Genomic DNA, 15,157 nt, shown 5'->3' with positions numbered 1-15,157 from the left:
AGCAGACCTCTGATGCCCATGTGATAGAATCCTTGAACAGCTCTTCAGACTCACCCATATATGGTTTCCCAAAGTCAATTTGCTGATTGGAGATTTGTGGCATGGGGGGAAACAAGTGTAATTGAGGTGGCACCTCTGAGGAGTGAGCAGTGTGTGATGTTGAGGTGCAGGAAGAGGAGAAGAGGTCACTTGATGCAGCACTTGCCATCCACTCTAGCACATGCTGTTTATCACTCTCATTTTGAATTTGAAGCAATGTGCGGCAACTAAAGTAATCTAGTAGAGTAGACTGTCCAGTAATGCAACTTGTTCTCATTTTTCTTGGGCTAAGATGAGACAGTGTTTGCTTCATAGAGCTTTCACTAACACTGGAACGTCTCACATGTACACCTCTAACACCCCGCCTATTCACCCATCCACCACAGCCTCGTTGTGATTTACCACTAATGGTTGATGTACCCTTCTGCTTTCAAACAGATATTTCAAAACAATATGCTCACATCTGTAAAACACATAACACAAAAGATAAATTATTTATTTATTACCTGAGATAGCAATATTGTGAAGGCACTAAAAAGTAACAATACCTAGAAATGTAACTCACTGCGTAATTTGAAACAGGCACTAAAAGTGCCAAGACCTATTTAGCTCGTTCACTAGCAAATTTAGAGCAGGCGCTACTATGTAACAATACATAGAAATGTGGTTCACTTATTAATTTGGAGCAGGCACCGAAAAGTGCCAAGACCTATTTTTAGCTAATTTGAATCAGACAGTAATAAGTAGCAATACCAAGAAATGTGGTTCACTGTGTAATTTGGAGCAGGCACTGAAAAGTGCCAAGACCTATTTAGCTAGTTCACTAGCAAACTTAGAGCAGGCACTACTAAGTAATAATACCTAGAAATGTGGTTCATTGGGTAAGTTGGGGTAGGCAGTAATAAGTAGCAATACCTAGAAATGTATTTCACTGTGTAATTTGGAGCAGGCACTGAAAAGTGTGAAGACCTAATTAGCTAGTTCACAAGCAAATTTAGAGCAGGCACTATTAAGTAACAATACATAGAAATGTGGTTCACTGGATAATTTGGAGCAGGCAGAAATAAGTAGCAATACATATAAATTTGGTTCCCTAGGTAATTTGGAGCAGGCACTGAAATGTGCCAAGACCTATTTAGCTAGTTCAGGAATAACTAGTTTAGGAATAACAATTCCTAGAAATATGTTTCATTGCCTAATTTTTCAGTAATAAATAGCAATTCCTATTTAGATAGACACTGCAACTCTTTGGCAGGCTCTCACAAGTAGAAATCCCTATTTATATCATGAAATGACGAATTGTGGTACACACCTTTCTCTACACTGCACGTTCATATTCTACACTATGCTCTCTTATCTATCTCAACTACGTATGATTAAACCCCTAGCTAAGCCAACTGTCTAGCAGCATCGGCGGCAGCACCTTCCCTAATCTTTAACAGTCACAAAATGATGCCAATGTCCCCACCCCCTCCACTCATTAAACACATTCCCCATTCATCATATAGCACCACAATCCTATCCAAAAGGATAACATGTTATTAGAAAAGCATTTTTTGTAAACCGCGATCAGTTATCGAACAAAACCGAACATTGACAACTTTTGGAGAAAGTGCTCATGTTACCGAGCCACACAGGCTAAAGCTTGTACCGAATTTGAAATGGTTAAACCTTTATCAAACAGGTTCACTCATCTCTACTGAAGATGCCAGATTTCCAACTGTTGTCTATAATACAAGGTGTTGCGAAGAGATCTGCAGCCTTTATCTGACTAGCAAGAATAACAGTTGCAAACTGACAGAGTCCAATGGATCTGTATCCAGATAAACATTAAAGTGCTGGATACTCTAAGGAACCTTCTGACCACAGGAGATGGACTCCATAAAGACCAGTGCAACTGCATGAACATTGAGCTGACAAGACTCTAGAGATAGAGGAAATGACTATTCTTTGACAGAGGCCTGATGGTATGAAGAACCATTGATCCAAATACCCATGAGCGAGTAATCCAGATTATCGTACCAAGACAAGATGCCAACATTGTTCTAGAAGGCTATCATGACCAATCACAACATTTTGGTTGCAATAAGACTGAGGCCAATATCCTAAAGAGATACTATTGGATTATTGGATAATGATGAGAGCTGCTAAAGAAAAATGGTTCAATAAATACCTTGAGACGTGGAGAAAGTTCTAACCAGAAAGCACCTTTGCGCCCAATAGTCACTCACAAGCCTTTGGAGTTGGTTTCATTGGATCATGTGAAACTACAGCTTAGTGCAACTGGAGCCTCCCATACCCTGACTATCATCGACCATTATACTAAATTTGCTGTGGGAGAGCCAGTCAAAGATCTCACAGTGAAAACAACAGCAAAAATCTAATGGAAGACTTATGTACAACCTTATGGATTCCAAGAAATTCTTACTGGTAGAGGTGCTACAATTGAATCCAAATTGTTCCAAGAACTGTGTAACCTCTATTGATTTAAGAAAGTGTGGACAACTGCACATCATCCTCAGTGTAATGACCTGTGTGAGACCAGACTCTAGTTGACATGCTCTGTTCCATACCTGCTCAGCACTGAACTGATAGACTAAAGGGGGCTGTACACGCTACGACATCGCTAATGCGAACTCGTTGGGGTCACGGAATTGGTGACGCATATCCGGCCGCATTAGCGATGCCGTTGCGAGTGACACCGATGAGAGATTTTGCATCGTTGCAAAAACTTGCAAAATCGCTCATCGGTGACATGGGGGTCCATTCTCAAAAATCGTTACTGCAGCAGTAACGAGGTTGTTCCTCGTTCCTGCGGCAGCATATATTGCTCCGTGTGACACCGCAGGAATGAGGAAGCTCTCCTTACCTGCCTCCCGGCCACAATGCGGAAGGAAGGAGGTGGGCGGGATGTTACCTCCCGCTCAGCTCCGCCCCTCCGCTGCTATTGGGTGGCCGCTCAGTGACGTCGCTGTGACGCCGCACGGACCGCCCCTTAGAAAGGAGGCGGTTCGCCGGTCACAGCGACATCGCCGGGCAGGTAAGTATGTGTGATGGGTCTGGGCGATGTTGTGTGGCACGGGCAGCGATTTGCCCGTGTCACGCAACAGATGGGGGCGGGTACCCACGCTAGCGATATCGGGACCGATATCGCAGTGTGTAAAGCCCGCTTTACTCTGAAAGTAGATTTGGCCAATCTATCCAATAACAATGTCCAGTGTTCTACTGGGTATACACCTTACTATCTGATGTTTGATTAACAAGGAAGACTGACAGCTGATGTTTCCTTCAAAATGCGAGTTTCGGAGATAGCTATTTCTCTACCACACACTGATTGGGTAACTGAGCATCAGTGATCACTAGAAGATGTCAATGTCATCATGGAAGAATGAATGAAAGTCATGCGCCAGAGACAAGAAGAGAACCACAACTTGAATACCAATGAGAAACCCCTGACCATTGGGAATGAAGTCTGGCTTATGAAAAATCATTGCAACAGCAAGCTACATGGGATGTGAGAGACTAGCCTTTATGTAATTTGAACAATCCTTCTACCCTGAGTTGAAGTCTACTAGATCTCTAAAGAACATGAAAAGATAACCAAGGTAGTATACTGCAGTCATCTGAAGATTTGCCTGACACATGACAATATAATCCCTCCAGAGATGACAGGGAAGAGGACATTGGCAACCAATCACAAAATGACTTCAGAACCGATCCAAAGCAAAATGCTGCAGATACTGCTGTTCCAGATGAAGTACCCTAGATGAAAAGTCAGAGACAGCTACAGGATGTAAAGGTAATGAGTTATCTGTTGGCTGGCTATTTGGTTGTTGTTTGCAGTGGTCCATCCCACAGCCTGTTTACCCGCAGTATGAACTTGTTGACTCTCAGCCTCCCCTCGCTGAACGTATTGATTCTTTATCCCTTGAGTATAATCCCAAACAGGTAGCACAAGTGACTCATTAAGAAGGTCAGAGAGAGTTACCAAAGGTCATGTGCCAGCAATAGACCTTTAATAATGGAGTGACTTCTTTATTTTGTGTACGTTAAATGGGAAAACTAAAAGAAAAATGAGGCCATTATGAGAGACTGTGTTATATCAGCCCCCATGTTCTTTATTTAAGGCAAAATTCAAGTGTTGTGCCTCCGAAGACTTTTGGATGGTGTTATATTTATTTCAGGTTGCAGAATTTATACAGCGACTCATGCACTCCTGATATTTCACTGTTTGCATTTTATGTGTCTTTCTTTTCTAGGTTGTCCTGTGCACAGTGAGATGTGACCGGAGCATGTGACCGAAGCTTGCCGAGATGCCATTGTACAGTATTACACTGTACTGGAGTGTGCCGGATCTGGCATTCTGGCAAAATGCCGGATGTGTGAAACGGGCCTAAATATGTCATACCCCAAAGTTGTCTTTAAGATGTAACAGAACTGAAAGCTCCTTTATTATGTTTGCACTCTGTAAATATTTCCCTTACAAATATTACACATAAGAACTTGGCAAATAGAAGTAGTACTGTATATATTTTTGTACAAAGTGATGTACCTGTTATGCTCTGCTATTTGGAACTTGTTAAGAATTAGTAAAGCAGCTCTGCTTTCCATATATGGCATTGAGGTCACCTGGTAGAACCACATGACAGTATCTTTGGGCTTAGCAGGGAAAGAGAGGAGACATTTTGTCTCTGTGTGAGTTGAGCTGAAGAACCTGAGGGCAAAGGTAAGGGAGCAGCCATAACTTCTGTATATACACTGACAAACAATAGAGTAACATTTGTGCTGCGTCCCTACGCTCCTTGCTTTCATGCAGGAACATGCTGTTACTCACCGCCATGGCTGGGTCCCTCCATGCTGCCCGGCGTCTCTACCTCTCCATCATGTGGTTTCTTCTCCCCGCCTCCCAGATTCTGTGCGTGCATCACAGCATCTCTGGGAGCACTCCCAGGGAGTGCCCGTACACCGCTGCCCCTCTCTTAAAGGGCCAGAGATCCACTCCCAGGAAGTGTCTCCCAGCCAATTGGTGAGAGGCCCTGGGTAATTACAGTCATATGAAAAAGTTTGGGCACCCCTATGAATGTTAACGCTTTTTCTTTATAACAATTTGGGTTTTTGCAACAGCTATTTCAGTTTCATATATCTAATAACTGATGGACTCAGTAAGATTTCTGGATTGAAATGAGGTTTATTGTACTAACAGAAAATGTGCAATCCGCATTTAAACAAAATTTGACCGATGCAAAGTATGGGCACCCTTATCAATTTCTTGATTTGAACACTCCTATCTACTTTTTACTGACTTACTAAAGCACTAAATTGGTTTTGTAACCTCATTGAGCTTTGAACTTCATAGGCAGGTGTATCCAATCATGAGAAAAGGTATTTAAGGTGGCCACTTGCAAGTTGTTCTCCTGTTTGAATCTCCTATGAAGAGTGGGATCATGGGCTCCTCAAAACAACTCTCAAATGATCTGAAAACAAAGATTATTTAACATAGTTGTTCAGGGGAAGGATACAAAAAGTTGTCTCAGAGGTTTAAACTGTCAGTTTCCACTGTGAGGAACATAGTAAGGAAATGGAAGAACACAGGTACAGTTCTTGTTAAGCCCAGAAGTGGCAGGCCGAGAAAAATATCAGAAAGGCAGAGAAGAAGAATGATGAGAACAGTTAAGGACAATCCACAGACCACCTCCAAAGACCTGCAGCATCATCTTGCTGCAGATGGTGTCAATGTGTATCGGTCAACAATACAGTGCACTTTGCCCAAGGAGAAGCTGTATAGGAGAGTGATGCGAAAGAAGACGTTTCTGCAAGCACGCCACAAACAGAGTCGCCTGAGGTATGCAAAAGCACATTTGGACAAGTCAGTTACATTTTGGAAGAAGGTCCTGTGGACTGATGAAACAAAGATTGAGTTGTTTGGTCATACAAAGAGGCGTTCTGCATGGAGGCAAAAAAACACGGCATTCCAAGAAAAGCACTTGCTACCCACAGTAAAATTTGGTGGAGGTTCCATCATGCTTTGGGGCTGTGTGGCCAATGCTGGCACCGGGAATCTTGTTAAAGTTGAGGGTCGCATGGATTCAACTCAGTATCAGCAGATTCTTGACAATAATGTGCAAGAATCAGTGACGAAGTTGAAGTTACGCAGGGGATGGATATTTCAGCAAGACAATGATCCAAAACACTGCTCCAAATCTACTCAGGCATTCATTCAGAGAACAATTACAATGTTCTGGAATGGCCATCCCAGTCCCCAGACCTGAATATCATTGAACATCTGTGGGATGATTTGAAGCGTGCTGTCCATGCTCGGTGACCATCAAACTTAACTGAACTGGAATTGTTTTGTAAACAGGAATGGTCAAATATACCTTCATCCAGGATCCAGGAACTCATTAAAAGCTACAGGGAGTGACTAGAGGCTGTTATTTTTGCAAAAGGAGGATCTACAAAATATTAATGTCACTTTTATGTTGAGGTGCCCATACTTTTGCACCGGTCAAATTTTGTTTAAATGCAGATTGCACATTTTCTGTTAGTACAATAAACCTCATTTCAATGCAGAAATATTACTCAGTCCATGAGCTATTAAATATATGAAACTGAAATAGCTGTTGCAAAAACCCAAATTGTTATAAAAAAAAAGGTTAACATTAATAGGGGTGCCCAAACATTTTCATATGACTGTATGACATTCTGCCGCTAGGGGTGTTGCCTGCTCAACACTATAGTTCCTGTTAGCCAGTTTGCTCTGTCTAGTTAGTTGTCAGGTCACCTGTCCCATCCTGTCCTGTATCCTGGTCCTGTCCTGCCCGTACCTGGTTCCCAGCCCTTTCAGCCTGTTGGCTCCTGGGGCCAGCCTGTCCAGTCCTGTACCTGGTTCCCAGCCCATTAAGCCTGTGGGCTCATGGATCCAGTCTGTCCTGTCCCATACCTGGTTACCAGTCTGTTCAGCCTGTGGGCTCCTGGGTCGTCCTTTTCCTATCCTGTACCTGGTTCCCAGCTGATTCTGCCTGTTGGCACCTGAGTCCAGCCTGTCCTGCCTGTACTTGACTACCAGCTTATCCTGCCTGTTGGCACCTGATTTCATTCCTGTCCTGCCTGTAGCTGATCTGGACTCTACCTGCCCTATTGGTGCTAGAAACGCTTCTTGCCCGTCCTGCCCTTACGTGGACTCTGCCTTCCCTGCCTGTACCTGGACTCTGCCTATCCGTTCCTGTCCCACCTGTACCTGAACTCTGCCTGTCTGTCCTGGCCTGCTGTGCTTGAGACTCTGCCTGTCCATCCTGCCTGTGCTACCTGCCTTGAGCCACCCTGGTGGTCCCTGTTTGTATTTGAGACTGTGTTCTGCCTGCTCCGGTGTCCGCCTCTGTCCTAGGGGTCAGCTGCCACAGTCCCAGTGTTCTTACCCATGTTTGGGTAGACCTGGGGTCTCCCTGCTGTCCATTTGGTACACTTTCTAGCTCGCCGCAGTACCATTACCGGTTGGTGAGCGTAACAGTAACAACGTTTTGAACTTTTGACTTTCAGGCTGCATAACTCACTATCCACTACAGGTTTGAGTATGAGATTAATATCTTTTTATAAACAATAATCTTGGCTATCTGATACACACATTTGCAACTATTTAACTTAAAAATAGCAGCTTACAGCTGCCCAGGATTGCCGCATCCGTTAGATGCGACAATTCCAGAACTTTACCCGACTCTTGCCAATTGCCCTGGTGCGGTGGCAATCAAAGTAATTAGGGGTTAATGTAATTCCACAGCTGCCACTAAACCCTAGATTAGTAATAGGAGGTGTCTTTGAGACCCCCCATTATTAATCTGTAAGTGAAAAGAAAAAAACACTGAAAAAAATCCTTTATTTGAAATAAAATACAAAGAAATCCACCCTCTTTCACCAATTTATTAACCCCCACAACAGCCAAGTCCAAAGTAATCCACACAAGGTCCCATGACGTTTCCAGCTCTGCTACATCTGAAGGTACAGTGCGTGGCCATAGAACAATGACAGCTCTCTGTGAGCTTCAGGCAAAGACTGAGCCGTGCAATGAGTGGTGACATCACTTAGGTTAGTTGCAGTAACAGCTGTTTTCCACGGCCCTCCACCTGTGACCACAAGTAACCTGACCTCAGGGTGCCTCAATGAACTCAGTGACCTCACCACAGAAGGTCTCCTTACGTATGAGAAGAGAGTAAAGTATGATCTGGGCATGTATGCCCATACTACTGTCACACATATAGAGGCAGCCCCACCAGTGACATGTCCTGCTCAGTTTGTCCTATTCCCTATAAGGGAGGTAGCAAAAGTATATTAGGAAAGTGTTAGGCTAGTTTCACACTTGCGTTGAACGGTATCCATTGCATTGCGTTGTGTGACGGATGCAACGGATGTGTTGCATATAATGGCACAACGGATGCAACGGATGCTGCAAAACAACGGAATCCGTTTTGATTTTTTTTTTTTTTTTTTACAGTTTTACCGGCGGCAGATTATTGTGAACGATCAGCTGATCGCTCCCAGTAGCTGGCCGCCGGGTGATCAGCTGATTGCTCCCTGTAGCCGGCCGCCGGGTGATCAGCTGATCGCTCCCTGCAGCCGACCGCCGGGTGATCAGCTGAGCGCTGTCACTTGCCGGCGCCCGGGCATGCCGGCGGGTGCTCAGCTGAGCGCTGTCACTTGCCGGCGCCCGGGCATGCCGGCGGGCGCTTAGCTGAGCGCTGTCACTTGCCGGCGCCCAGGTATGCCGGCGGGTGGGTGCTCAGCTGAGCGCTGTCACTTGCCGGCGCCCAGGCATGCCGGCGGGCGGGCGCTCAGCTGAGCGCTGTCACTTGCCGGCGCCCGGGCATGCCGGCGGGCGCTCAGCTGAGCGCTGTCACTTTCCGGCGCCCGGGCATGCCGGCGAGCGAGCGCTCAGCTGAGCGCTGTCACTTGCCGGCCCCCGGGCATGCCGACGGGCGCTCAGCTGAGCGCTGTCACTTGCCGGCGCCCGGGCATGCCGGCGGGCGGGCGCTCAGCTGAACGTTCGGCCATCACGAGCCAAAATAAAGTTTGTGATTTAAAAAAAAAAAAAAAAAAAGCGCATGCGCAGTGAAATCCAGAGGATTCCGCTGATCAAAACAACGTTACATGCTGCGTTCCTCCCGCTGGGCGGAAGCAACGGAGCGTCGCCCAGCGGAAGCAACGCAGGTCCTTTTGGTACAATCCGTCATCCATACAAGTCTATGGGAAACAGCGGAATCCGTTAACGGATTCCACTGTTTTCCAAAAGGGCTGATTGTAACGGAAGGAAAACAACGCAAGTGTGAAAGTACCCTTAGTTATAAATAGTTAGGGCAAATAAAAAGGGTCACATTAGTAGTGTAAAACTCCTTTAATTTTTATAAAGTTAATAAAATCATTGTTTGTTCAGTTACCACTGACTCTTCATTGCATTGCATCAGACCACCTGCAGAACTCTACACACTGAAGGAAAAAATAACTCAATTGTTGTCAATCACTGTGGAATGTATGTAAAGCTGGAGTCCCTGTAGTGTCTCGCTGCCTCCTCCCGGCAGGGACTCTGACTTACATATCGCCGTAGCCGGCCATAGGTGTCCTCCCGTTCCTCTTACCTGCCCCATCCAGGTAGCCTTCTCTGTTTCAGGGCCTGCACATGTCATTCATGTCTCCTGGAAGAATTCTTAGGGCATGCACCCCAGCTTCTTAAAGGGATAGCACATGCACCATAAAGTGTCCTTAGCCTATGGATAGGAGTCTCTGTGTATTTAAAGCACCTTCCCAAGTAGGAAGGTGCCTAAGCAATTAAGTTGTTAGTGTGCTCTGTCTCGCTATATTATACAGTCATCCTGTCTAGTTTCTCTAGTTCCGATTCCTGCTTACTGCTCCAACTCTCTCCTGTCTGCCCACCCATACCTGTGTCCCTGTCCCTCTGGTCAGCTGGTGCAGTGCCGGGAACTGTCCTGGAGTGGCACCTTGTTTCTACCAGCAGCCCAGACCATCCTCAAAATCAGAGGCTCTGGTGCACACCTGCTAGGCAATTAGCCACGCTCCATCAGGGTAAGCCCAAGTCGTGGCACAGTGAGTAAACACCCACCAGTCTATGTGCTCATCATACAAAAATAGTATAACTAGTAGTAGCTGTTAAGTATTAATAGAGAACAGTTTAAGTAATGTAGAATGAAAAGGTTTGCACTTTTTTTATTATCTTACCAATTTAGGTAGTTTTATATAAATTCTTCAAAATACAAACAGTGGCACTTACTGCGTTTATTTATTTTCAAGCATGGAGCTTGTCAGAAACACCCCTACTACTGCCACCAATTTGTAACAAACACAACTTACTTGTGTCATGTGACTCAGATGCTACTATATAAAGCAGGACTCTGAAAACTAAATAAGCACACCCCACAGCCAGTTCTCACATCCACGCTACACTTTTCAGTACCACTACTCACTGTTTTGATATAGCAGCAAGATGCCTGCACCGGGTCACACATTAGACATGCCACACAGCTTTTCTGAGCTCCTGATATGCACTTTTATTCCATTCTAGAATACGCAAAGTAACACAACCAAGCTATTCTTGCCCTTTTCAGGGTTTCTGGGTATGTTTAGAGAACCAAGGAGCAAACTCATTAAATGTTAGCTTTAATAAACAAAAAAGTCATACAGTGCTTAAGAGAGTTATAAAATATGAAATAAAATAAATACATACAGTCAAAACATTATAAACTAAAAGGGATAAGATAGAGATAAGTCTTACAAATTGGATCCATGAGCTTCTCTGTGGAGGAGAACTCTGCAGGAAATATCTGCAATATATGTTGATTCTCCTTAGGTCTGATCATAACATTCAGTAGATGAGATGTTATAAAGGGTGCTACCAAAGCCCCACTCCTCTCTTCACTGATGGAAGAGGGGGACAACTGATTAAATTCTAGTCTCATCCAATTTTAGAGGCTTGGATGCTTTTCTTGAAACATAGAATATTACCTGTTATGGGTGGTAGATTCTGTGATGAGGTGTTGATCCAGAGAACTAGTCTGGATGCCGTATGTGGAGTCGGAAATATTTTTTCCCCTATTAGTGCCTGCTCCATGGAGTTTTTGCCTTCCTCTGGATCAATATGTTAGGGTGTAGGTTGAACTCAATGGACTTAAGTCTACTTTCAACTTTAAAAACTATGAAACTATGAAACTTTGTGGAGAAACAAAATGTCCGTCTTCTTGCTGAACATCCTTCATGCATTCTATAAACACGACACAATAATATTATATATCCATAACTCAGGGAGATATTGTGCTCCTGTGGGATAACAGCTAATAACACTTTTGCAAATCTACCCACAGATGCAAATATGCTGTCTTGATTAGGAATATATAAATGGATTCTGTAAAATTAGAAGTTAAATACAAAAAACCTTAACGTGTAGTTTTACCTTGTCCAAACTATTTAGTACAGACAGAGTGACTACACAAGGTGAAAGCATTTACACCCCTTTGTTTAACACATATGACCCAGTGTAAGCATTCATATGCTGGCCCAAATGGTTACCCAACATTGAGTTACCTATTCATTACACTGTGTATAGACTTTATGTCTCCTCTTCATCAGATAACCTGCTTAAATTAACTGTTCACATTGAGGTGGAGACAGAAATCAAATGCCCCCAGTCTTGGATCTGTATAAGTCATAACTCCACTTATGACAGAGCTGGAAAAGGTGCACTCTACCGCTATACGCTTGTTTAGCTGGCAAGAAAGAAGATAAATGAAACTGGTGAGTGCCATAGAATCTGTCTTTGTCTATACTATGTGATTTGAGCACCACCAGTTTAAAACTACCAGAGCACTGTGTATTTATGACTGGTCATGCTTGCTCCTACGTAAACAGTGCAAGTTATATGTCTACTATTATTGGCTGTATTTTTTGCTTAGTTTGTCTATGTTAACATATTATATTTACATTCCTTTTTTAACATTTCTAGTTTCAACTGTATTTCAGCTTATTCATCCTCTATTCATTTTAATACAATGTTTTGTATTTTGACATTTCTGCTGCACAATTTAATTAAAATGAATAAAACAAAAATCTGGACCTTACTGTTGCCAATTCATCAAACTTTCCAAACAGTTCATTTAACAGCTTGACCAATTCTTGAGCTGTGCACTGGGATGCTAGACTGGTGAAGCCAACAATATCGGCAAATAAAATGCTGAAGAGAAAAAAATACAAATGTTATCAATTATTTGCTAATTACACCATGCACATACTGTACATTCTCAACACTTCAAAACCTCTATGTGAACCAAATAAGGAAAGTATTGAATTAATAATGGGCAGTCAGAATTTCACGAAGTTTTTCAAGATTAGGATCCAACCCCACAGAGGAGAGGCTGGGTCACTGTGACACTGACTGCAAAACCGTGAGACCATTATTAAGAAACAATTAGTGAACAACATTTTGGAAAAGTCAAATTGAAAACTGATTAAACATGTCAAAATATGTGGCAACCAATTCTTGTGTGTCAATTAATTTGAGCACTACATATAATATCATATCTTTCCACGTCAATATTTAGGTTAGGCTAGCAGATAGCCAGCATGAGACAAAGGTGCGGACATCTCCTGACTGTCTAATAGAAGAGAAATGACGGTTTGTAAGCTAATAAATAAATTTAAAAAGTACACATGCTTTTATAGTTTTAAATACATACAGTGCCTACAAGTAGTATTCAACCCCCTGCAGATTTAGCAGGTTTACACATTCGGAATTAACTTGGCATTGTGACATTTGGACTGTAGATCAGCCTGGAAGTGTGAAATGCACTGCAGCAAAAAAGAATGTTATTTCTTTTTTTATTTTTTTTTTTAAATTGTGAAAAGTTTATTCAGAGGGTCATTTATTATTCAACCCCTCAATCCACCAGAATTCTGTTTGGTTCCCCTAAAGTATTAAGAAGTATTTCAGGCACAAAGAACAATGAGCTTCACATGTTTGGATTAATTATCTCTTTTTCCAGCCTTTTCTGACTAATTAAGACCCTCCCCAAACTTGTGAACAGCACTCATACTTGGTCAACATGGAAAGACAAAGGAGCATTCCAAGGCCATCAGAGACAAGATCATGGAGGGTCACAAGGCTGGCAAGGGGTACAAAACCCTTTCCAAGGAGTTGGGCCTACCTGTCTCCACTGTTCGGAGCATCATCCGGGAGTGGAAGGCTTATGGAACTACTGTTAGCCTTCCACGGCCTGGACAGCCTTTGAAAGTTTCCACCCGTGCCGAGGCCAGGCTTGTCTGAAGAGTCAAGGCTAACCCAAGGACAACAAGGAAGGAGCTCCGGGAAGATCTCATGGCAGTGGGGACATTGGTTTCAGTCAATACCATAAGTAACGTACTCCACCGCAATGGTCTCCATTCCAGACGAGCCCATAAGGTACCTTTACTCTCAAAGCGTCATGTCAAGGCTCTTCTACAGTTTGCTCATGATCACTTGGAGGACTCTGAGACAGACTGGTTCAAGGTTCTCTGGTCTGATGAGACCAAGATCGAGATCTTTGGTGCCAACCACACACGTGACGTTTGGAGACTGGATGGCACTGCATACGACCCCAAGAATACCATCCCTACAGTCAAGCATGGTGGTGGCAGCATCATGCTGTGGGGCTGTTTCTCAGCCAAGGGGCCTGGCCATCTGATCCGCATCCATGGGAAGATGGATAGCACGGCCTACCTGGATATTTTGGCCAAGAACCTCCGCTCCTCCATCAAGGATCTTAAGATGGGTCGTCATTTCATCTTCCAACAAGACAACAACCCAAAGCACATAGCCAAGAAAACCAAGGCCTGGTTCAAGAGGGAAAAACAAGGTGTTGCAGTGGCCTAGTCAGTCTCCTGACCTTAACCCAATTGAAAACTTGTGGAAGGAGCTCAAGATTAAAGTCCACATGAGACACCCAAAGAACCTAGATAACTTGGAGAAGATCTGCATGGAGGAGTGGGCCAAGATAACTCCAGAGACCTGTGCCGGCCTGATCAGGTCTTATAAAAGACGATTATTAGCTGTAATTGCAAACAAGGGTTATTCCACAAAATATTAAACCTAGGGGTTGAATAATAATTGACCCACACTTTTATGTTGAAAATTTATTAAAATTTAACTGAGGAACATAACTTGTTGGTTTGTAAGATTTATGCATCTGTTAATAAATCCTGCTCTTGTTTGAAGTTTGCAGGCTGTAACTTATTTGCATCTTTTCAAACCTGCTAAATCTGCAGGGGGTTGAATACTACTTGTAGGCACTGTATATATATATACAGACACATTTGCATTCACGACCCTCATCCAGTGTGCACGGCAGTAATCATTGGCTAGTGACTAGAAGATGCCAAACTCCTCCAGAAGAGTCCACTGCAGCCTTTTTAGATTCTTGAACCAGCACATGCTCATGGTTGTGGCAAAACACACGCATTATGTCATACTAGACAGACATGGATTTCGGCTGGTAGGATACATTCTTGTAGAGTTGTAGTCTGATGGCTATGGACGTGGCTACTGGATCAGGGTTCTGCTTGCAAATCATTTTGTTAATCTCTAAAATATGAAATTATATGCATTTATTATTTTGCATCTACAAATAATAGAATCACATGAATAGAAATTGATATAGATGATGTGTTTACTCACAGTGCGTAAAGAATGATATATTTATATACTTATACACATATACTCTACTCACAAGAAGTTAGGGATATTTGGCTTTTGGGTGAAATTTCAGGATGATCCTAAAATGCTCTCTATCCTTTTCAGGTGAACATAATGTGACCACCTCTAAACTTTTGAAAGCACATGTCCAACTGTTTAATGTTTCAGTACTTTTTATACAACTTGCTGTTTCCTAACAAGGAGCTTAATGGTAAAATTCACAACAGGTGTTTGATCCATGAATCGCCCAATAAATTTTGGGATTCAATTAAAATTGGTATTTAAACAGACCTCCTCATCATGCTGTTCATATTTTGACATCATGAGACCGAGACGACACCTAAAAATGAATTAACAGTACCTTGCCATTGCAAGGCTTCAAGCAGAATGTTTTCAGAC

The 15,157-nt window shown here is 43.2% G+C and overlaps 1 protein-coding gene across 2 annotated transcripts in view; it reads right to left on the bottom strand.

Annotated features, from left to right (window-relative positions):
• ADCY1 (adenylate cyclase 1) overlaps positions 1-15,157 on the bottom strand; it is a 1,189,286-nt gene that overhangs the window by 673,380 nt on the left and 500,749 nt on the right. For both annotated transcript variants that reach the window (XM_075315022.1, XM_075315023.1), the window contains exon 4: positions 12,154-12,265. In XM_075315022.1, coding sequence (XP_075171137.1) covers positions 12,154-12,265 — 112 coding nt within the window. The remainder of the gene's footprint in view (positions 1-12,153; positions 12,266-15,157) is intronic.

The sequence above is a fragment of the Anomaloglossus baeobatrachus genome, chromosome 6 (genome assembly GCF_048569485.1).
Source record: "Anomaloglossus baeobatrachus isolate aAnoBae1 chromosome 6, aAnoBae1.hap1, whole genome shotgun sequence".
Taxonomy (NCBI): domain Eukaryota; kingdom Metazoa; phylum Chordata; class Amphibia; order Anura; family Aromobatidae; genus Anomaloglossus; species Anomaloglossus baeobatrachus.
This window is presented reverse-complemented; position numbering and strand designations above follow the sequence as displayed.